General features: G+C 35.5%; 1 protein-coding gene across 2 annotated transcripts; it reads left to right on the top strand.

The window, feature by feature from the left end:
• Positions 1-5,465: 5,465 nt before the first annotated feature.
• LOC117714284 (prolactin-6A1-like) lies at positions 5,466-12,057 on the top strand. Of its 2 annotated transcripts, none has more exons than XM_076938820.1 (5): positions 5,466-5,493; positions 8,261-8,436; positions 9,237-9,350; positions 10,909-11,088; positions 11,866-12,057. In XM_076938820.1, the coding sequence occupies exons 1-5, from the start codon at positions 5,466-5,468 to the stop codon at positions 12,055-12,057; spliced, it is 690 nt and encodes a 229-aa protein (XP_076794935.1). The 2 variants fall into 2 exon arrangements, with proteins under 2 accessions (XP_076794935.1, XP_034366889.2); XM_034510998.2 differs by having other exon boundaries at positions 8,258-8,436.
• Positions 12,058-24,985: the final 12,928 nt, after the last annotated feature.

The raw sequence follows: 24,985 nt of genomic DNA, 5'->3' as shown, positions 1-24,985 counted from the left end.
CTCTCTTTCTCTCTCTCTCTGTCTGTCTCTTTCCCCCTCCCTCTCTTACTGTTTGTCTTTCTCATAATTCTCTTTTTTTCTCCCACATACAGTTCCAGCATAATTTACTGTGTTGCCATTGGAGTAATGTAGCTTGCTGATTATTAGGTTAGAAAAACCTTTGAAATTAATATTTTCTCTTTTTAATATCATTTTGTCTATTACTTTGTCACACAAATTGGTAGCTAATTAAGCACATATCGTTTTCTTGTTTACAAGTAAACCTTTCTGTTATTGTCAATTACTGTCTGATACTTAGCAGATAGTCAATCAATCACTAATGAAATTAATTATTTTGAAACCTATTTCTACCATGTACTTGCTTTTAGATTTATAATGGCAAAACTTTCAAATGTACTTTATGGAGTATCATCTAGCATAATATCCACTCTCTAATGCCTTTCCATAAGGCCAGTAAGCAGCCAAGTCTCAAACCACAATCATGACCAGTATGAATGAAAAAACCAGTCAGAAGTACCATCAGTGTAAGACCTGGGAAGCAATTCAGCCACACATGGGAGTGGTACTTGTTTTGACACAGACTTACCTGCCTAACCACCATGATAGAAGATAGATATGCTGATCAAAGTAGCCTTCAGAAAACACAGCTATGTGGGAATTGCTTTAGAAGCTTATCCAGTTCCAGTGTCTAAAATAATTTTCTTAGTTTCCTACTTAAAAGCATTCATGTCATATAATTGCACCAAGATGAGTAGAAGTTGCAATGTTTGAACTAAACCAAATCTTTTATTATCATTTTAAGAATGGTCCAACTTATTAGCACAGTTAATGTAACAACTGTTTTCAAATATAGTTCAAGGTCATGCTGAGACAATGAAACGTATTTTAAACCTGTCAGATTAAATGAACAATATTTCATCAGCAATCACCAGTAACCTAGAGAATTTCCAAACTTAACAAATCAGGCTAAGCAGCTGTTAGCTACCCAGTAACTACTAGGTATTTCTTGGTCCACTTGCCCAGGCACTTACACAGACTTTGGTTCCAAACTGATAGGTAAAAACAATAAACAGGCCTGACCTCCTTAAACATATATTTTTACTGGAAAAGACATAGAACCCAAACAGGACACATGGGCACTGGAAAGCAGGTGAGCAGCTGACCTGTGATCTAGAAGAAAAGAATCAACAGATCCGCCAGAGGCTTAGGGAGAGCAGGTGTTGGGAAAGGTGGTTCAGTTAATGTCAAAAGGTGCCAAAGGTGAGACTCATTTCCTGTGCTAACTCAAACTACAAGGTGTTTTCTTGGATTACAAATCCAACTTTTCAGAATGACTGAGTTAACTGAAATTATGGGAAGCACTAAGCATAGCTTCTAAAACTTAGCCAATTTATAGAGACCGCTGAACACCTGGAAAGCCCTTATAGTACCAAACGTTGGAGCATCAAATCTTCAGCCTTCTGGCCCAGAATCATCTGACAGACATTAGTGATGCAGAATTATTAAGGGCTGATTACTCTGTCTAGGCAGATATAATCAATCGATTATTCTGCAAGTGTGTCCTTTTCTGGACAGTAATTTGTCTGTAGATGGAAACAGTTAACTCAGTCATTCTGGATTTCTGACGGGGTGAAGACCTATAGTCTCATAGCCAATCCTGGCTATTTACTTTGAGAGAACAGATCTGAGTGGACTGTTTTCAGCTGACATTCATTCTAAAGCCAGGAAAAAAAGCCAGGTTCAAAACTAAGTGCTTTAGTTAGGACAGAAGACAGAGGTTCTGGTTAGTCAACAAAATGATGGACTGGGTATTAGGACTATCTTGTACCTCACCAGTACAATTAGGAATAACTATGCTCTAATTGCATTTTAAGAGAAAAGTTTTATTTTAACAGGGAGGGTGAAACTAGGTGATGAGAGAGAGAAAGAGAGAGAAGTGGGGGGGGGGGCGGCATGGAGGCAGATGTTCATGTGTCTCCACCAATCAAAGATAGTTGATATATCTAGGTTGGGTATTGGGTTACACTTCTGATTGAGCATTACCAAACTTATAAAGACTTTGATTAACATTTTTTAAAAAATGTATAAAAGCAAAAAGGAGGAGGGGGGATGGGATAGGGCTTTCTAGGGAGAGGAAATGGGGAAAGGGGATGGCATTTGAAATGTAAATAAAATAAATAAATAAATAAACAAAAAATACATAAAAATAAATAAAAATCCAACTTTTGTCTTGTCCGTCAGGATTTATATTCATCCTAAATAATTACAATCAATGTGTCCTAACAGAAGTGAACCTTTAGATATATGCTTCACTTCACATTAATCTGAAGAATTTTTCAATTACTCAAACTCTTTTCCTTTGAACTGATACATTTTATTAATAATTGTGCAGTAACGCCTAAACTTCAGTAATCATGAATGCATTCATCTAAATATATTTCTAGGCTTCAAAAAACTAGATCTAATTTTATTCATGAAGTCAAACCAGTACTCACAGTCACAAAAGTTGCATTATAACACCTTATTTCTCTATTTTGTCTCTTAAATTTATGGGAAGTTTGAGTAAGAAACATGTTTATTGATAGTAGAAATGGCTATTTTAAAGGGCTCCATCTAAAAGGGGAGAGGAGAGAGATCAAGAGAGGAAAGGGAAGGCTAAGAAGAGAAAATGCTCTTCCTGTGTACCAAAACTTATCTCAGATATATTTTCACATAAGGCAGGTATGGGTCATACATGAAACTCCAGATTTCCATATATTTAAGAAGAAATACCATGGTAAATTTGAGATAAGACTAGTTATGCTGTGAGTTCTAGACTAATTTGTCTTAAGATATAAAGGTTCTAGTAAACAAACAAGAGATAAACACAAACCAAAAAAAAAAAAACCCAAAATATTTCATGATTTATACTAGATATAAAAATAAGATTAATTTTACAGTCCAATAAATTTTTTAAAAGAAAAATTTCTCAAGCACCTGTAAGTGCATTGGTCATCTATTAATAAAGACTCAAGGAAGATGTTGAGTTTCCTGTTGACATTTAGAATGAAGTTATTCCTATCATGGAAACAAGAGGCACTCTGTGAAGGTTTTGGACCAGTAATCTGTGCTGCTTAATGGAGATTTCTTTCTAAAGTTCCGTCTGAGGTTAGGAGGCTTACTTGCAAAAGTGAGAGTGCTTTCAAATGTGAATGTGGGGTGGAATGTAGCCAACCTTTACCTGTGTATGAAGATGACTTGCTATTGTCTTTCCTAAACATGAATGTTAAGGTCTTCTGACCAGTTCCCTATCAGACCACTGCATTCTCTGGCCAGACACTATGACAAATGCATTTAGAACACAGTTCTCTGACCTTACACAGTGTTAGTCACTGGGACTATTGGCATTATTTCTTCATGTCTAGGGGACAATTAGGTAGACGAATCTCTAAGGAAACTGTTGTGTCAGGCATCATTCATTAGTCAGTAGTATAGACAGATTTGTAAGCAAAGTGACACATGAATATTTACAATGATACATATAGCTCTCTAGAATTATCTTAACAGAGCCCTTTATATAATATAGATACGTTTCCTGGGGTCATAAACATCACAGGGCAGGCATTAAAATCTAGTCAAATATAAATGTAAGAAGGTAGGTTTCCTAACCTTTGGAATTGAATTATACAATTTATAAGAAAGCTGGATCCCAACTGCTCTTCCACCTTCAGATACTTGAGATAAATCATCTCATATCATTTGTTATGGTAATGTCACCAAAAATGAGTCCCCATGTTTTTCACACCAGAGATGACAAAAAGTGAACCAAAATATAATGATAGGAAATTCAATGTGCTATACATAGCAACCAAACGTGAATACTTGTTGTACCCCAAATATCTAAACTTTAATGTCAAAATAACCAAATATCTGTTCAACTGTAGCTTCAAATATTCTTGAATGCAAACGTGCCAAAATCAGTGCTGTAAGCAAGCCAGAACACTGAAAGGAAGTAGAGACAAAGGACAGTACATACTATCTTATGACTCCAAAAAAAATAAATAAATAAATAAATAAATAAAAATAAAAAGAGAGAACAAGCATCTCTAGGGGTCAAAGATAAATTCATGGTTCCCACTGCACTCTCTACTGTGCAGGAAGAATTTTTCAGGAGTGGGAACTTACTAAATCAGATCTATAGCAGGATGCAAATGTCTACCACAAGCAAGGGCATTGGATGAGACCTGTAAATTCTGTTAAAAGACAAATGTAGGAAACATATAGAATTCCTTAATTTGGTGCAAAACCATGCAGACAAAAACTTCTGGACTATAGACTACAGTATATAAAGAAGAATTTATCTTAGAACAGATAAATGGAGATAAAATGGTTGGATTTGCCTTCAATGTGGACAATGATTTTTCTGTGATTACAGACAACAGTAAAGAATCTTTCACCTCTCCTTGTTACATGGTTATAATGTATGTAACAAACTGCTTTCTAACAATTTTTCTTTAGGCCTAGTTTGTACAGAGAGAATTTTTATAGTAGTCACAGGTTACAACACAAAAAGAGATGGCCAGTTAAAGTGCTGAGAATATATGACTGCTCTTGTAACATGATGTAGCTGCCTGAGGCCAAGGATGGGTTCACGTGAAAGGGGGACTGGAAATGAAAAGGGGAGATGGAGAGGTGAGAGAAGCATGAAGCCAAGACAAAGTTTTCTGATCAAGGCTCAAATTTTTAATATTCAACTCTTCTGTTTGAAGGAAGAGCCCATGGAACCCAATCTTGTTTCAGCCAGAGATGGGTGGGAGAACCCATCCTTTGTTTCAGCTGGAGATGTCTCAAGGCAAGGTCAGTGGGCAGTCTATTCTTCTAAGTTCCTGTAGGAGGTTGTACTTGCAGCCAAGGTGGGTAACAACTCCTAGGTCCTATTATTAGGTCTGTTGTAGTAAACAAGGTCTTTCTGGCTTGCTCAAGGCTGGGTGGAGGGTACAACATGGTGTTCTAATATTCATTAAAATTCATGTACATATCTTACGTTCTTCTGAAGCAAGAAAACATTTAAAAATATTACAGAAAGAATGCAAGATTCTGAGGATATAGGGGATGTGGTGAAGAACAATTTACACCTACCCCGACAAGCTCATCATTGCTGATCATGGAGTAGAGAAGGGTCTGGCTTTATAGATATAGAAGTAAGTTTATACGCTGTAGCCATATCCTGTAAATGGCAGAAACATTTAGATAATGAAGGTCTATGTTGGTAGTGGTGACACTGTTAACATTCCCTGAAGCAAGACAGTAATTAGAACCTATTGCAATAAAGTAATTGGGTTTTATACCTTACTTCCTTCCTGTTCCAGTAGTGCATGACCTTGGGGCAATCTTCCAGAGTATATAGAAGGTAAGCAGTAAACTGAGGTGAGGACTCCAGTATAGAAGTATTCCTCTGTGCCCCACAGATGTGGACATTTTCCAAGATGCTGTCTTTGCGTCAACCTTGCTTCTGTACGTAAGCTCTCTCTAATGCTCTTATAAGTAAACATTATACATTTGTTGGTTCTACAAGGTTATTTGCTGAGATTCTTTTCTTAGAGTTCTATCTTGTGTATCTTGTGTTAATAGGACCTGCTCAGGAACAAAATAGACCGTTTTACATCAGTTTTTAAATATGTGATTTCTCTTTCTCCTTAACACAAGTGGTAATTATTAAGATTCTTCAGTATCTTACTTGAACTAAAGGAAATAAAATGATGATAAAAGTTTCCTGAGGTGGTTGAAGCTTGTAATTCCAGTTCTGGAGTCTAAAAAAAACAGACTGGTTTTGGCAAACTGACCAGCCCAATCAATTAATGAATCATGAAAGTTTTTGTGGAATTTAGATTTCTGAAAATCACATTTTTTTTTAATTTCAGAAATTGTGTAGGAATGGTGTCAAGAAATATAAAATATGATTTTAACCCATTTTTTATAAATTGCTTCTTTTGTGTTTACAGTGAAACTGTTGGTATGTTAGAGATCTGTCTGTCTGTCCATCTGTCTGTCTGTTCGTCTGCTGATTTAGCAAACTAGGGAGGAATACAACATTGATAATTGCCAAAAGTGTAAAGATTGTTTGACAGAGCAAGAAATAATGTAGATAAAATGAGGATTACTAGGACTTCCATGTTCACGTGATCAAAGGTAAAACTGGTGTTTTAGATGCAGCAACATCTGCAGAACTGAGTCTTAGCCCCAGAGATGTAGGTCTCTGGGACACAAATAATTAAGAGAGCACAGATGTGTAAGGCAAACCCAGGTGGGGTAGAGGGTCTATAGTGCTGGCATCCAGACTCCCAGGATCTATTAATAGGACTTAACAAAAGTCACATAACATTGTTAAGACTCCTTTTCACCAGGACAGTTTGGTAATATTACATTGACCTACTCTACCCTCAAGTTTTTGTAAAGCTTAACTTCACAGAAAACTCAATTGGAATCTTTGGTAAAAGAGCAGTCCATGGCATTATTATGAGTTAGCAAATCCAGCGTGCAGTGTGCAGTATCCTTTCATGACTGGATTCTCATCACTCATCCTATTAAGCAATAGGTAATCGTGTGTTTACTTTTGTAAGGCATGAAGACACAACACACAAATAAAGTGAACTGTCCCAGTCAAAATGCAAGCCCTGCATGCTGAGTCACAGACAGTGTCTTAGAGAATCAGAACAGTGAAGGTCAGCATAAATTCCCAACAGCAAACTGTCAGTGGTAAATGATTTTAAAAGCCTTGTTAGAAGGCCAATGTAGCTGCTGGTCCTGCAGCTTCATGTCTCTGCATAGACTTAGCTGTTTGTGGGCAGCAGCTGTGGTTCTCTGGATGAAGACCCAGAGCCTCAGCTGCATGGAGGAATTCAAGGCCAAAGATTTCTCTGTGTCAGAAGAGGATTGAGACTATGTGTCTCTGAATGAAGAAGCACAGAGAAGATGATGTCCATGAATTAGTGAAGGAAGATGAATGGTGAAGAGCTGGCTAAGAAAGCCAAAGGAAAAAGAAGGCAGATGCAGAGCATTTCAGCCTAGAAGGAAACAAAGGCAGCCTCTAGTTAGACTACAAAAGAGAGTATGGTAAGGGAGAATCTGGAGGTAAGGATGGTGAGGTGATCTGGAGGTAAGGAGGTAAGGATGGTGAGGGAGAATTTGGAGCAGTGGGGAAGATAAAGAGCAAGAAGGAAGCCTTGGGTCAGAGAATGCATGGGGGAAAAAAAGGAAGATGGAGTGTGATCAAGTTTCTGTGATGCAATGGGACAGAAATCAAAATCAGGCCCTATTTCACAAGTTAAAGCAGCAGAAGAGACCGGATAGTCAAATTCAAGTAAACTGGGGCCAATGGAAAACAAAATCTGTTGGATTTTGCTGGCAAAGTGGTAACAGTTACAAAGGAAGTGAATGCTGCATCTAAATCCTCCAGGAGGATGGAACAGAAGAACCAAAGGCAGAATGTCACTTCAGATGCCATCACTCTCTGCTTGGTTGAGGATGCAGAGGTCAAATGGTGGGAGCAGCCAGTTGGGGGGGGGGGGAGGAGGAGACAAGACAAATGACAAAGCAGAACAATTGCATAACATGAAAAGCACTGAGAAGTTAAAACTGAACAGGGAGAGCTTCAAGGAGGAAGGGGTTGCTGAAGAACTGGCCATCCATATCCAAGGGCCAGAGGCTCCACTGAACAGAAAGATTTCTCGATCACAAGGACCATGGCAAGTTTGAAAGGTGAGATCTTACTCTGAGCAAAATGAAAGCTTGACATTCTGGTTAACAGCTCCACCTTGATGATGGGACCTTTACTGTGTTCTGTGAAATGTGAAATGGCTCTGTCATTCTTTATCATGTTTGGCAGCAAAACCATATATATATATATATATATATTGTATTTTGATTTATGTATCTTATTTGTCTTAATCTCCCATGGTATTTATTTTGCTTTTTGAATTTTGTCTTTGAGAAATTAATCAAAAAGAAAAAAATTAGTACATAGGCAAATAAAAAAGCTCACTAAGAATTTAGCTCAAAATGTTAAAAAAAAAAAAATCCAGTGCTATTTTTGATAGCATTGCAAAAATTTGACCAATAACAGATTTTCCTATATAGCTATATAAAATTATTTATTTGAATCTTTCAGTGGTAGATGTTTGCTTACCACAACAGCTGTTCAAGGACACAGGACAGAAATTATAATAGCCTTGATAATCTCAAAGAAATGAGTTGCATCCTAGCTTCTGTTTCTGTATAGCAGGGACACTCCTGATTCTTTTGGCATCAAACCTCTTTTTGTGGGAGAATGTGGCCTCTGTACCCATGCATGCCCGTTTGGCTGGATATCGTGAGATGTATCTAAATGACCTGCTTGATCATGCCATCATACTATCTCATAATGTCAGCGAGCTCATTGCAGAAACGCACAGGATATTCGTAAGTACCTCACTTTGGCTTTCTGACAAAATGGGCCTCCAAGCCAGCTGTTGTAGAGCTCTGTGGTTTACTAGGAAGCATGCTACAGCAGATTTAGATGATCTATATCATCACTAATAGAAAGCATCCTTAATTGAAAAGGGTAACAACCATGGAAGAGACTCTTGAAATAATAAGTGGAAAACCTCTTTGGGAGGCTAGCTGGGGTTGTAGTGGGGAATGACTACAGAATTAGTAGGGAAGCAACAGGTGGAAAGATCAGTTTCTTAATTCTTCCAGCTCATATTTTTATGCAGTACTTATTTTTTTTAAATATATATATATATATATATATATATATATATATATATATATATAGCTAGTGAGTGCTAGAGAGGTGGTAAAATGTTGCAGTGCAGATTTGAGGACCTCAGGATTTGTATTATCCACAGAAAGCAGAGTTGACAACACGTGTAAAATTTCAGCCCTACTACAGTGAGATGGAAGGTCATAACAGGTTAATTTCTGGCATTGCCAGTCCAACTAGCTTTATGTATACTGAAGCAGACAAAAAAGAGATGGTGTCTCAAAGAAGGTAGTAAAAACCAACCAATACCTGAACAGTTTCTTTGATCTACACACTGGTACTGCTTCTTGATGACATTCTCATTCACTTGCACAAATCAGCCTGTGTGAGCATAGGCATGCACAAGCACACAGAGATAAAGTAAAAATAATTTTAACAAATGAATCAATTTTCTAGTGTTCTTGTGATGTATTAATTTACTCATGACCTAATTAAGATAATTTTTTTTTACTAGCTCGAGGATGTGCTATATAGACCAGGCAGGTGGTTCCCTGAAAGAGACCTTACTGCCTGCCACACATCTACATTGACTATTTCAGTGTCTAAGGAGGGAGCCCAACAGATGCCGGTGAGTCTACAGCATGTCCTTTAGAAGAGCTGAACAGTTCCCACTGGCTTTGCCCTGCAGAAGGTGGTTATATGTGCAAAAATAGTTTCAATCACACATGTAGAAAAATGAAGGAAGGGGGATTAATCAAAGACCAAGCATATTATAGAGATGATAAATTGTAAGTGAAGTCAAAGATTAAATAATGTTGTCTTAGAACCATAAATTGTGCATTCAGGTGAACTATTTTTATCAATGCCTATAACTAGGACTATAATGTATTATTTTGCAGGACACTTTGAAATGAAGTGCACACATGCTTAATTATATTCATGTTTATGTATAGCAAATATAAATACAGTTTCATTAATTATACATTTGAAAGGCTACTGTGTTTACCACTTTGCATCTTGTTGATCACAAAGAATTTTCTTCTTGACTTTCAAGATCTTCCTGGTTTTACTGTTGCTTCTAAGCTAAATGTCCATTCTTTGATAAATTTCTTGTGTTTTCCCAGTCCTTACTGAAACTCAGCTGAACAAGAGAATCCCAGCAAAACTTTACAGATCTCAGGATATAACTATCCCATCAGTTCTGATGTCAAGGTTCACGTATCAAGCCATCTTCAATTTATAATTGTTATATAAATTACAATTGTTTTATAATTCCTTTCTTATTCTTTACTTTGATCAAACACATATGTAGTTGGAGATATATCACAGTGACAAAATGTTGGACATCATGGATCAATGGAATCTAATTATTTTTTTCGTGGCAAAAAAAAAAAACAAACAAACAAACAAAAAAAAAAACCAACTATGATGTAGCAGCACTTTATTTTATTCAGAGCATTTTATTCAGAGATTAGCATCATATATGACCTTGACAGTGAGTGCACACATGGAACTAAAGTGTCTTCTACTTTCCATCATTTACTCATTAAAATCAATGTTGTTTCCTTGTTCTTCACCTGCAGATACTTATACATAGGTTGCTCAGCAAGAGGCAAGTGGCTATTTTCTGGTAACTCAGAAAGGCAAATATATAAAGGTCTGTCTTCCTTGAAGATTTCTCCTAGTGTCTTAGATCAAGTGAAAGAAATCACAAATGAATGTATCAGTGAATAGTGTGATATTTTACTATAGTGAATGCTTTTATAAAAGAATTCCTATGGGAATGTCATTTGGGCCACTTGCCACTGAAAAGTAGTGCTGACACCAGTTTTATGAGAATCAAGTCTTATGACTATTTGCTCAGTTATTTCATGGAGAAACAAACAATCAAAAAAATCAAAACTACTAATTTCACCAAAAGAACAGATGGTATAACTTCATAGAGTAACAAACATATTATCGTTAGAAAAATTACTTAGCCAATTCAGACATATTTAGTATGCTTCTTTCATACTATAGACAAAAGGACTAAACTTGGAGATTTTCATAACAAATCATGTCTACAACTTTTTCACATAAATATAATAAATACATGCTAAGATCGGTTTCTTTGAGAATATAACACATGGGCTAACTCTGCTATATTTTCTTAATCTTGATACAGTTGTTTAATTATTGATGTTTAGGGTGTATTCCTTGTGAAAGAGATGATCAGTATGCTGGAAGCTTGGATATACCCTCTTCATCATGTAGCCACTGAACTGAGTCGTATGGAGGATACCCCTAATGAGATTATATCAAGAGCAAGAAACATTGAAGAAAGAATCAGAGCACTTATAGATGCTCTTAGAGGGATACTTATCAAGGTATGCAGCCTTATATTCCTTTGCTTTTTTCATTCATTGGAGAGGTGACCACTGTAGTAAGGAATGAATGTAGACCTACTTTATTTTACATATAGAAAATTTAGTTATCCATTGTGATAGATGGTCTCTTCATTAAACCTTTCCTGGCAGTGTAATACATGTCAATATTGGTTTCCTGGGTATATTACACCCCAGAAATCTCTCTTTATCCTGTTTTGAACAACTACCTTTCCTTTGCAAGGAAAGCATCTTGACAGCATCACCAGATCTAACAGTCCAAACAATCATTCCAGTATTTGCACCTAAAATTATTAGGTGCAGTTCTCACAATGTCCAAGGATTCCATTCCATGTATTATGTTGACAAAAGACTTAGTTGAAAAGTAGAACCAGGAAGAATTGGGAAATTATCCTCCAGGCCAATACTGAGGACATGCTTAAATTCCCTCATGAGAGACCTGAGACTAGGTCCTGCCTTGTTCCTTGCTAAAATCCATCTCTGTAAGGCAAGTAGGATCTTCCTGACTCTCTATTTGCCTTATATGTGAGAATACCCTTAATTTGGTATTTCCTTTATTTAGGAAATGTATTCAAGAATCTCTGTTATAGGATTTTAACAAGTAATGCATTTACAGTACTTTGGCATAGATACATTAAAATTCAGCCCTTTGTCTGAGATCTTAGGTTTCATCCCAAGAGTTCTCTCAATATTTAAAATGAATACAGCAAGTAAATAATGATGAATAAGAATAATAAATGAATATCTTTTCGTGATTAGATTCAGCCTGGATCCCCCCAAAACGAGAGATACCCTGTGTGGAATGAACTGGCATCCTTGCAGTCACCTGATGATGAAGTTCGCCATTTTGCTTTGTTTAAATTATTCCAGTGCTTGGTCAAGGATTCACGTAAGATTAACTCTAGTCTTAGGCTACTGAAGTGTAAACTTGTCTATAATAGAAACTGTTAACCTCACAACCATCCAATTTACTTTTAGAGTGATTGCTTTTAATATGTCTTGTTTAACCCAATTTTTAATTTGTAACTTTGAATGAATGTCTTTGTGTGTGTGTGTGAAGAACCCTTAATTAGAAATAAAAAAGGACTCTTTAAACATGTTAATGTCTAAAATCCAGGTTTGTCAACATCTCGTTTTTTTCCCTGTAATACAAATAAAGAAATACATCACTATCTTGGATATGTAGCTATCCATGATATAAAAATTTGTCACCATTAACAGAAGTTTGATTGCAAATAATACAATTCATCATTTATATAGAATCACATCAAATCATTATGGGTCACCTAATTAAATCACTGACAATTAAAAATTATTCTATCATACCAAGAATAAGGAAGACCCAAATACATTCAGAAAAAAAATACATTCTCTGTGGCACAATTTTTATGTGAAATGATAAAGAGTACAAATAATATGGAGCTTTATTATGCCCAAATTACATTAAACTTTTAAACAGTGCAAAAACTATTAGGTGTTCAATGTGCATCATTCTTCTGTCTCCTTGTGTTTCTCTGTGGGGTTGTTAGCTTGAGCAAGCAGGCAGGGGTTCTGTTGGGCTGAGTTGTGGTTCCTTTAGGTATCTCATTAATATGGAGATCTCTCCAGGCTCTGGGGCCTATAGTCATGCCCTCTACCTGTGGAGTGGCTTTTTGGGGCGTTGCCTTAGTGACTGAAAGGCTGATCAATGGAGCTCCTAGACCCCATGTCAGGAGCCTGGAGTCTGGGAGCCTGGCGAAATGTATTCTGTCCCTTGCAGGGTCTCCGGCCATTTCTAGCCAATGCTTTACCAGAAACCAAGCTTTTCTTTTCACGGTCCCACATTTCTCCTAAGATTTATTTTAGGTACTTCCCTTGTCTTTCCGTTACTCAGGATCTAGTAAGACTTATTTGGTCTAGTTTCAAATACATCTCAGTCAAATTATTTAATACATTCCTCTTGTCATCTTGTGGCCCACATCACATATCAAAGAAGACAGAGATGATCAGTCCCTACAATATTTCTTTTCACTTTTCTACCACTGAATATACATTCATTTAATGTTTTGAAGATAGGATGGTAGATTAGTAGAAATGGAATAGTGTCTCACTATGAATTTGCTTATTCTTGAGCATGTATTACTAACAAGATTCAAATTGAATTAGGAATCTTTAAGCTGCAAAATCCAGGGCATTCAATCACTTCTGAACCTTTCCGGTAATCTCAACCACTTCTTTTCCTTTCCTTTTCATAGAGATTCATTATGGATCAGAAAGTAAAATATGATAAGGCTATAATTCACTATAACTAAGACTGAAGGATGAACATAAATCGGTCTATGTCTATACTAGCCACAAGTAGAAATTTATGTCTGTTCTCATTAAAGACTTTTTTTCAATTTTTTCTAAGCATTCCTCTAAGCTCTGGTTTAGAACTGGGATATGTGAATCTCCTTGGTTTTAAAGGTCATTAGAATGGTAATGAATTAGTAAAGACTCTACATGAAAGAACACAGTGGTGGAAGGAAGCATTGTTATTGGGATTTTCCTGGATATCTTAACTGGGATATTAGTTCATTTTTTTCCTCTTCTGCCATCATTTCCACATGGTCCTAACAAAATGAACTATACTTTCATGGGATCAATGTAAAATCTTCAATGATCTAAACCACTTTCAACTGTAAATTAATTGTGCAATTTTTACATCTGAATGTTATTTTCTCAAGTATTGTGCACTGGCAATGGAAAGCTGACTAATAATGTATTGTTTGTTTTCTTTCTTAAATCTAACTTAGTTTTTATCCAAGTCTTACTATCAAGAGATAATCAGCCAACCACTATTAAAAATTATTATGTTCTACAACTACTGTAAATATATTACTCCTTTGATTGATGAACAATAAAACCATTCTAATATGTTGTAAAAGTTACAGGAATAGCATAATGGCACCTTCTAAACATACCCAGAATGCATTCAAATGTATCCCTTCTATACAAAAAATTTCTGCTACAATCAAGACCAATATGCATAGAAGAACAAGATAAGAAAACCAACGATAAAATACAAGGGAACCATTTCACCCTAGATGAATATATCTTTAATTATATGCCACTGCATGCCTACACACCATAGGAGATGGATAAGTCAAACTAGGTGGACTTCTGACCTGACATCCATGTGAAAATAACATTGAAAAGATCTACTCTAGTGTGTAAAATGACTTTCTGAATTTATTACTCAAAGCCACTCATTTTACTTAATTGCACAAAAAAAAAGAAAGAAAGAAATGTTACAGATCAAATTAAGCAATACGAAACCTTTCTGAAATTTTTCCATAAGGTTTCATTCTGGATAGAACAGATGGATTAACAATTCTTTGCAAATGTAATTCATGGTCATGCTAAGAATGTAAAAATTATATCTTACCCTTGTCAGATTAAGTAAATGATACTTCATCCATAAGCATCATGTAGTACTTATGGATGAAAAATCATTTACTTAATCTGGCAATAAACAATAAAGTATAACTATTGACTTTCTAAATTTATAGGTAGCTTCAGGGAGCAGTGGCTAGCCATTTAACTATTATGTGTTTCCTAATATGTGTGTCCAGTCTTTGGCAAGTGTTGGTCCCACACTGACAAACAAGCAAGACAAACATACCTGACTTCATTGAATGTAATTTCTTACTGGGAAAGGCACATAACACAAAAACCACACTAGAATACTATGAAGTAGATGAGCATATGCTTAGGGAGGATAAACCTCAAAGCAAAGCTCATTTTCTTTCGTCAGACTACTGTATATTCTCTTGGATCACAGGTGAAGCATTTTCTCTGTTTTTTAGGATTTATGTCTGTCCTACATGATTTCAAAATGTCTCCTTCTAGCACCAGCTAAGCTTTAGAAGTGCAATTCATGTTAATCATTTCAAGTTGTAAATAAGAGTGTTTCAACTATGCAAAGTTTTCAGTTGAACTGAAAGACTTATGAATAATTGTTCAACAAATTCCTGAAAATGTAGTGCATATTGAATGTAATGATTTAGAACTTGTTCCTGAAGGTAGAAATTGAACCTCACTTTATTGATCAAGTATTACCATAATCACACGGATCCATGAATGGTATGTTCTTCTGGTGTGTTTCTAGAAGATACCCCCACAACACCATTAAGAATCACGTTCCCTACATTGATCAGAGTTGAACACTGATAGAACCTGACTATTTTCTGCAAGTCTAGTAGGCTGTCAACATGCTGAATCTCTAAGGATATTGTTGGTTCAAGAATTGGAAAGTAAGTTTTTATAATGTCAGTAATATGTACAGAATATATATATATATATATATATATATATATGATACATGAAAATATATGATACAAACCCTTAGTTTTTTACAAAAATGACTCTTCATCTAGAATTCATTTAACAAAGCCATTAAGATAATATGGAAATATTATTACTTATGGTTACAAATACCATAGCAGATAGATTCAAATATTTATTCAAATTAAAACATAAACAGACAAGTTCTTTAAACTTCTGGACATATATTCCACAAACAAGAAAGTTTGACCCCAACTGGTACAACTGGTATCATCTGATACAGGAAAAATAACTAAGATGACTCCTCTTTGCCCTCAGTTATCATGGAGTTTCTATGAAAAGAGTAAAGAACACGTACTTGCTACCACAGAATAAGAAATAAAAACCCAGGTGACAGGAATGGTACTTTCTTTGTAGTTGTTCAGTGATATACCGTAGATACAGAAAAATTAACTATTTCCAATATTTTTTATACTTTCCAAAACTTAATGATAAGACCCACTAGTGAAGAAACAAGCACATAAGTCACATAAAATGGAGAAAGTAAGGTGCTACAGTCCTGGATAATTTATTATGACTAAATAAGTTTACTAGAGCTAGATGGTGCTATGAACAGTACCAGAGGGGGGAAAATAGTCATCAATCTGACCCAGTCACGAAACATATAAGCTATAATAGTGACTGGCTGAAAAGATATGACCACTGCTACAATAGTGGCCTGAACACCATGAGAGTAAGCAACTTCTATTTCATTAGATTTAAAGCCTAATCTGCAAGAGGAAGGCTGTATTTGGCACCATCATTGGACTATGAACATTTAGCTAGAGATTTCATGGATCATAGCTGATAACCTATACTTAATATTCTCCTAAATGGACATAGTATTAAAAAGACTCCTAACTTACCATTATATTTCTAGATCCTCATATCACTTAGTCAGCATCTGAGAAATGGCTGATTGCAACAGATGTTGATTGATAACTCATCGTTTACCAAATTATAGAATAAAAGAGGCAGCAAAATGCTTAGAATAAAAGAGGCAGCAAAATGCTTAGCCTTAAATGGACATAATACCATATTTCTTCTAAGATGTAAAAATCTCTGATAAAGTGGTGGCAGAACGTAAAGGCCACAGGACAGGAATGTCTGTAATGAAAATGTCTTCTCTATAGATCAGGGAAGCTACACATAAAAGCAAAGATACTGTGACAGTATAAGTAAGACTTGTATTAGCCTAAGCTAGACAAAATCCCAATCTCAATTTGTACTTTGGCAGAAAGCTTCACCTCCATCAAAAGACTATTTAACTAGAGAGAGAGAGAGAGAGAGAGAGAGAGAGAGAGAGAGAGAGAGAGAGAGAGAGAGAGAGAGAAACATGGAAAGACAGAGAGAGACACAGAGAGAGACACAGAGACAGTGTCAGTTTTCTCTAAAAGCTCAGACCCTGGGTAGATGATCATGTTACAATAGACATCCATACATTCAAAAATGCTTTGATAATGTATATTTATCTTAATAAGTTTAACAAGAGTTGCAAAGAATGGGAATGTAGGCTGTAGAAGAGATATCTTAATTGTTGAGGAGGTATATGAATATAATCAAAACATGTACAAAATTATCAAAATACATAATTTTTTAAGTCAAAGGGGGAAGATTAATAAAGAATCAGGAGATCATCAGGATGAGAAGGGCAAAAACAGAGGTTAACAGGCCCAATGGGATTGAAATACAAAATGTTAAAATCAAACCCACTATTATTTTTAGTACATGCTAATAAATTTTTAAAGGGGTAGATTTGAGAAACATATAAGATGTCCTAAGTATAGTATAAATCATAACTACATCATAAAATTAAATTTTCTGTCCTACAGGCAATCCTGGATGGATAAAATACAGAAACCTGAGGATGAGCAAGTTTGAAGTTGTCCTAAGTGTGGAAATTATCCTCTCCTCAAAGAGTACGTTGTGTACAGTTCTGTACTAAACATAGGGATTCTGCATGGGAGTGTTTAGTGGAGCATCTGTTGTACAACTTTTTGGAAACTTTTGCCCAAGGATGAAAAATATTAGGTAATCATTGTTTTTCCCAGAAATTTATCTGGGGAGGAATTTGCTCAGCTCCACGATCTTTCAGAAAACGTCCTTTGCACTTAAACAGCTCCTTTACACAGGGCAAGCCCAAAACAACAAGAATATACTAACTGTGGCATGTATGACCCACATTTAGCAAAGCATCAGCTACATCACACAGAACAGCTCAGGAAAAAAAATGATTATAATTTATAAAAAGCAAGTATTGACACTGGAGCTTTTGTTTTTAGCAGTGGTTCCTAACTTCTGAATCATGACCCATTTGAAGGTCAAGCAATTCTTTCATAGGAGTCACCTAAGAGCTTTGGAAATCATAGATATTTACATTACAATTTATAACAGTAGAAAAATTATGGTTACAAAAATAAATTTATGATTGAGGATCACCACAACATTAAGAACTGTATTAAATGGCCTCAGCATTAGGCAGGTTGAGAGCCACTGCTTTAGAGGAAACCACTGTTATAAAAATGGTAGCTGTTCAAGATGAATTGAACATTTATGAGGATTTTGTTTAGTATCTACATAGATGAAAAATTTAGATATAATTCTACACTTTCATGAAATATGTAGCTGTAGTGCTTAAGAGAGTTTGCTGACCATCTCCAAAGCTGTCAGTATGTAAATCTTACCTCTATGAGTATTATTAATAACTTAGTAACACATCTGAAAAAAAAACAGAGAGATTAACAGTTAAAGACAGCTGTTGAATAATGGCATGGGGAAAAAGCACTCCTAAAATTTATGTTTCTTAAGTGAAATGTCACTGCCTGTCATGAGTTATCTCAGTGTGATTTAGAAGACAGCAAGGTCTCGAGGGTGCTTACACTCAGGCTGTTGAGACTATAGTTGGACAAATGGAAGAAGGAACTGACTGGAATCAGTTGTGAAGACGTTTCCTCATCTCATTCCATGACACACACACACACACACACACACACACGCACGCACGCACGCACACACACACACACACACACACACACACACACACACACAAACAAACTCAGATTTGAACTGGAAGCTTCTCTATGCTACTTGTTTCATAGTTCCAAAGACACAAGAGCTCTACTTAGTGTCCTTAGAGAACTGACATTAAGGAAAGTATTCACTTACCTTCTAATGCCAGGAGCAAGCACAGTATGCCCAACACAACAATTGTGACACAACAATTAGGATTACAGAAGTAATGGTCAGTTAAACTGCTGCAAAAATTTGACTGATGTTGTGACATATTGGCTCAACATTGAGTAAAATGTGTATATACATAACTCACTTCCTCAAAAAGGCCTGAAATTTATAAGCCTTTACCAAACACTACAAGAGCATGAGAAAGGGTAAGATGTGATAAGCGCAAATTTCCCACCAACTCTAATATGATCATCAAAGACCATGTAGCCAACTTTGCTTTGGAAATCTCTAAAATGATCTGGATACTAATTATATCATATACATAGAAGACGCACACAGATACAGCACTTTTATGATAATAGTAATGACACTTCTAACATTTCCAGAAGCAATAAACTCATTGCGATGATAACTTGGGTTTGAAGCTTTACTTTCTTTCCATTACGGCAGTGAGTGGCTTTGGGGCAAATTGCTAGAGTATATAGGAATTAGAAAGTTAACTGAATTCAGGACTTCATTCCAGTACTGTTCTCCAGTGATCCATGTACTGTGGTGGAACTATTATGAGATGCAGCTGTCACTGAGTCAAACATGATCTAGTAAGTAACCTCTCACTCATGTCCTTGTGAGCAAATCTGATCAGTCTGTGGGTTTGCTGAGGTTAGGAGAGGAAATCCTTTTGTTAGAGTCTTGTCTTGGATCTCTTGCAGTAACAGCCAGTTTTATTTGTTCAAGTAACAGCATCAGGCTTAGGAAAACATTTGGAGTCTAGGAAGAATCTTTACAGGGATACAGCATATGTTCTTTACAATGGTTCATAAACACAGGAGTGCTTTTCTTTATGCCAAGAGTAATACCTAGTAAGTATCCCTCATCTTATTTGAATTGATAGAAGAAATGAGACAGTTAACATTAGATGTAGCAGCTCAGGATTGAATTCTCAGTGCTGTAATGGCAGAGACAAGTGGGATTCTTGGGCCCAGCTGACAAGCCAGGATAGTATACTTAAGGATTCCCAGGAAAGTGAGATTTTATTTCACGAATCATAAAATAAAATTATATTTGATATTTAACTAATAACATCAAGAGTTGTCCTCTGCCTTATATACATGCTTGTACACATGAAAATGCATACATAAACACATACACTCTCAGTTACAAAAAAGAAAAGGCATATCTAGGGGGTAGAAATCATGGATATTGCTTTAAAATCTTCAATTACTATAACAATTTCTAGAAAATAAATATATAATTTTGAGAGTTGACATTACTGAAATTCAGAAATGGTTATCTACTGGGAACACAAGAGTCAATGTGTTCATATTGTCACAACTCAGAAAAAAGCAAAGGTTTTCCTGTTTTTCGCATCTTAAGCATGAGTTTTTCGACTTGATCTAAACTTTAGGACATTAGGGGCTAAAGCCTAGAGTAGATAACGATGGTAGATGTGAGCCTTACACTCTTGACCAATTAGAGGTTTGTGGGTTATATAAATAACATGGTTATACTTATTAAGAGTTGCACATTCTGAAGCTCTGTAGATGACATGGGAAGAAAAACAGAATTAATGAGATCAATAGTTTTTATGAAACAGAGTACAAAAGTATTTGTGTACTTGACTTAATTTAGATTATGAAAAATCTTCAGGCTTGGATAGAACACTTAAACATAAATTCATATGCATGTATGTAGAGAGAGATAGATAAATATGCTTTTATATTACACACAATAAACTGTGCAATGAAGATATTCATTGGAAATAAAAGTCTAATATAGGAGTTATCTAATCATAGCTGAATTATTTAGCCGAAGAGCTTTTAGCAAAATTGCACACTACAAAATGCTTAGATCCATTTTCTTATAGTCATCTGAGTTTATATGTTCTTCATACATAAATTTTTAATATTGACCTGTTATGTGTAGAATTAAAATTACTGAGAATCACTCAGTTCTATTTTAGAAATTATTTAGAGGTAATCCCAAGATGTGTAAAAATTGTATTTAACTTGTTTTTTATATCTTGTTTCTTTTATATTGAGATACTGAGTAACTGTTGTTAGACTTCCCTGTCTGTTGAATCAGTAAGATCGTGAGTAATCCAACGGTGATCATTTAAAAAATATAAAGATAATTGTTTGTATAGAACAAAAACTATAAATAAAATGAAGGTTACTAGGGCTTCTTTTCTCATGTGATCAAAGGTAGAGTTGATACTTTATAAACAGCAACATTTGCATAACTGAGTCTCAGTTACATAGATGGAGTCTCTGCTACACATAAACTCAAGGAAATCAGGTATGTGGGCAAGGCATATCCATACAGGGCAGAGAGTCCAAAGTGTTGACATTCAGCCTTCTAGAATCTATTAGCAGAGCTTTTAAGAATGTTACATAACATTGTAAGATGTTTTTTTCATCAGGACAGTTAGGTCATATCACATAGATAGACCCACTATACTCACAGGTTTGGACAAAGTTCAACTTTAAAAAGAACTCAATCTAAGGATTTGGTGAAAGAGGATTCAAATGTTTTCTTGTGAGTTAACAAATCCAGCATCGAGTATCATTTCATGACTGCATTATTAGCACTCTGAGCCCAAGCAATCGCGTGTTTACTCATATCAGTCACGAAGATTCAAGAGTTTTAAGTGTGCTTTCCTTGTCAAAATGCAAACACCGCATATTGAGTTAGAGACAAAGTGTTGGAGAATCAAACCATTGAAGGTCAACATAAATTTCTAACATTAAACAGCCTATGGTTGATGAAATGAAAATGCTCACTTAAAATTAACTTAAGGTCAAATGTTTAAAACCTTCAGTGTCACTTCTGAGAGTCAGTCAAAATTTTACCAAATCAACTTCTTCAAATATGTGTGTGTGTGTGTGTGTGTGTGTGATTTAATTATTTTTACTGTGTAACGTGGTTATTCCTTAATACATCAATATAGCAGTGTGCTGTATCAAATAGAAGACTGAACAAGCAGGAGAGTAATAAGTACAGACACATATTTACTGGAGATTTAATTAAAATCCCAGAGTGAAATGAACTGTAAAATATGAATATTTTGTTATTTTGTGATTTTCAGAACTTCACTTAGATACATAAGTATAGAGAAGGGTAAAAATGCATAGAGGTTATTGCACAGAGCTTATATCTTTAAATGAAAAAACCTGAAATTTTAGCTCAAATGAGAAAAGAGGAGGCAAAATAGTCATTTTCTTCCTTAATTTCAGGTTTTTGTATAACTCACTTTTAAAGTTATACATTTATTAAATACATTGACATTCTCATCATGGAGTCATTTATCGAACTTCACTTAAGCCAGTTTCTATTTTAACATTTGCAGATATTAGAATTACTCAGACAACAAGAGGTCATGGTCAAGACTTTCAACCGCTGCCACATATCTTTGTTCAAAACCCCAGAAACAAAAGAGGAAACCAAAAAGATTTCAGTGTGTCCTCAGTCATTGGACTTATCCTCAAAAGCAATATACTGGAGGAGTCATTCTGAAAGTCATATGAGAACTGTACAGATTGCAGATCATATCTGCAATGAAATGCTGAAAGAGTGAGCAAAGAAACCAAATGATTTTATACAGTTGATGAATTATAAGAAAATATCTCTCACAATTTGCTGTTGTCTTTTCCTTCATATCTTTATAGGTTTTTCTCAACAAAGATTGTTTCATAATTTTCTACACTTTTTATTTCCTATTACAAAATTGCTTACAGATATCAACACAGCAAGTATTTTAAATTAGAGCTGCACTTCATGAATAGTCCTGGCAGTGAGCACATACAGGGAGGTCAAACACCACTGAGATTCCCACTGATGCTGCTGATAAAAGCAACACTATGCCCCTGATCTTCCTTTGCTCCTGTGGACAAATGGACTGCTCTGCTACAGGCATGGACAGAGAGTAAAATAGGCTGAGGAAAGCACAGCAACTGATGAAAACAGATGCAGAGACCCACAGCCAAACATTAGATGGAGTTTGAGAAGTCCATTTGGAAAAATTGGGGAAAGACTGAAGAAGGTGGAGGGCATAAGAACTCCACAGGAACAACTGAGTCAACTAATGTGGACCCCTGGAGAATCCTGAAGACTGAACTACCAACCAAAGAGCACAAAGAGCCCCCTACACTAATGTGGCCGATGTGCAGCTTGGTCTTCATGCGGGTCTCCCAACTACTGGAGTGGATGTTGTCTCTGACTCTGTTGCCTGTCTGTGGATCCTGTCTACCGCACTGTGCTGTCTTGTATAGTATCAGTGGAAGAGGTTGTCCAGATCTCTAGTGACATGAGATACCACTTAGGTTGATACCCAAGGCCCCATACCTTCTAAGAAAAGATGAGGAGGAAACTGGGAAGGGCCATTTGAGGTATGGACTGTTAAGAGGAAGGTACTGTGATATGGATTTAAAGTGAATAAATATACAAATTAATGGAAGACAAAAAAACCCAATACTTTCACTTTAAAAATAAAATAAAAAATAGGAATATATGTATAATCATTCTTTCCCAGTAGAGTTACATCACTACTAGCAGACTCAAGGGAGCCTAATTTGAAAGACTTCTTCAAGAAGGTTCGTGTGAAAATTTTATTGAAAACCTTATCCATGTTGGCTGACTGAAAAAAGTGGTTCTGTAATCTAATACTAAGAACTTCTTATTCTGTCAATTTTACAACGGCAAATAAAATTTGATAAGTTTAAATTAAAACAAATAAAACTTCATAACTGTTTTCATAGTGCTTCATTCTAACTACAACAATTGTTTTTAAAACTTAAGTCCAGTTATCAGGAGATTGTTATTATTGTAGAAATGATACACATGCTCTAGGACCTGAACCCAGTTATATGGAATCCATATGAAATAGCAGCTGCCTATGACTGTAACCATGTTCTTGGAAGGTGAATACAGAAAGGTTCCTGGGGCTTGCAGTTAACCCATCTATCTAATCAATGAGCTCTATATTCAATAAGACAAACTATCTTTAAAATAGAGCAGAAAGTAAGTGAGGAATTCATTCAGTGTAGGCCTTCATATACATTTATACATGTATGTACAATTGCACATGAAGAAGCACATCATATATATACATGAACACATATACATGCACGTGTTGACACACACACATATACATTCATACTAACACATAAACATGCACACAACACCCTACACTGTACATACACATGTACAAAAAGTATCATATATGCATAGTTTCTGTAACCAAATGATCTGACAAGGGCTGCTTAAGGGGAAAAGGAATTTTCTTTATTCTAGCTCACATCTCTTTGAACAATTCAGGCTTAAGTGTACCTGTATTTTTGAATGAATTCCAAAACCATGACTTACAAACATTCCCTTTTTATCACTTATTATCCCCAAACTTCTCCTATTCCTTTGCTATTTATTTTTTTCTAGAATTCAAATACCTTTTGTACATGCCTCACAGTACTGTTTCTGTTCCTGTATTTGTCTTGTCTTTCCTAAAAATAGTTTTAAGTCCTTCAAGAAGTGGCTTCAACTTCTTTCTTTATTAATGTGTACACAACAACTGCAAAAGTGGCCACGTACAGAAACAAGATTTTCATTAATAGAGTGTCATTAATAGCATCCTATGATGACCTACCTGTAAATGTGTGAATATGGAAATTACTAATGCAACGATTTCTGATTTAAATTTTTGCTTAGCATAATTTTCTCCTTTCACTGTGAATGTGAGCTATACTTACAGATAATTTATATTTCTTTCTATGTATATGTATTTATACATATGTGTTTATGTGTGTATATGTGTGTACTTCTGTATGTAATTGTGGGGTGTGTGTGTGTGTGTGTATGAGAGAGAGACAGAGACAAAGTACATGCATAGGTATTGATAAGAGGCAATATTTAAACATTATAAAAATCTAGAATGGAAATACATAGCAGAAAACCAATAACCAAATCTAGGGATAAAAGTAAGAATGCAAATACCCAAGAGGCTTTCAGGAGACAAAATAGGTGAGAAGAGTATACAACTTTCTACTGAGCATTATAGTCAGGTAACTTTGATGAAAACATCTTCATTTTGACTAAGTTAAAAATCAAGTAGGAGCCATCTGTTTAGGCAGGTCAAGAATAAGCTCCTTGACTTTTTTCAGGTAGTTTTAGATCTCAACTCCTGCATTTCTGAGAAATACATTCACTTTACAACATGAGATGACAGTCTGGTCTCTAAAACTGTAACTACAGAGTTTGTATATTATCTTCTTGCCAGTTGTGATTCAGCATAAAATTACTCTTGCTGTAGATGGAGCTCTGTCAAAAAGAAGTGAATGGAACAAGATTTAAATATCATTGATAA

This window comes from Arvicanthis niloticus, chromosome 8 (assembly GCF_011762505.2).
Source record: "Arvicanthis niloticus isolate mArvNil1 chromosome 8, mArvNil1.pat.X, whole genome shotgun sequence".
NCBI classification, from domain to species: Eukaryota; Metazoa; Chordata; class Mammalia; order Rodentia; family Muridae; genus Arvicanthis; species Arvicanthis niloticus.
Note: the sequence above shows the minus strand (reverse complement) of the source record. Positions and strands in the feature narration are given on the sequence as shown.

Bases quoted from the DNA above. Each gene is read 5' to 3' on its own strand.
- LOC117714284 (XM_034510998.2), top strand. From the start codon at position 5,466: ATGCTGTCTTTGCGTCAACCTTGCTTCT. The intron at 5,494-8,257 runs GTACGTAAGCTC...GTTTCTGTATAG, and splicing joins TTTGCGTCAACCTTGCTTCT to CAGGGACACTCCTGATTCTT. The intron at 9,351-10,908 runs GTGAGTCTACAG...ATTGATGTTTAG, and splicing joins AGGGAGCCCAACAGATGCCG to GGTGTATTCCTTGTGAAAGA.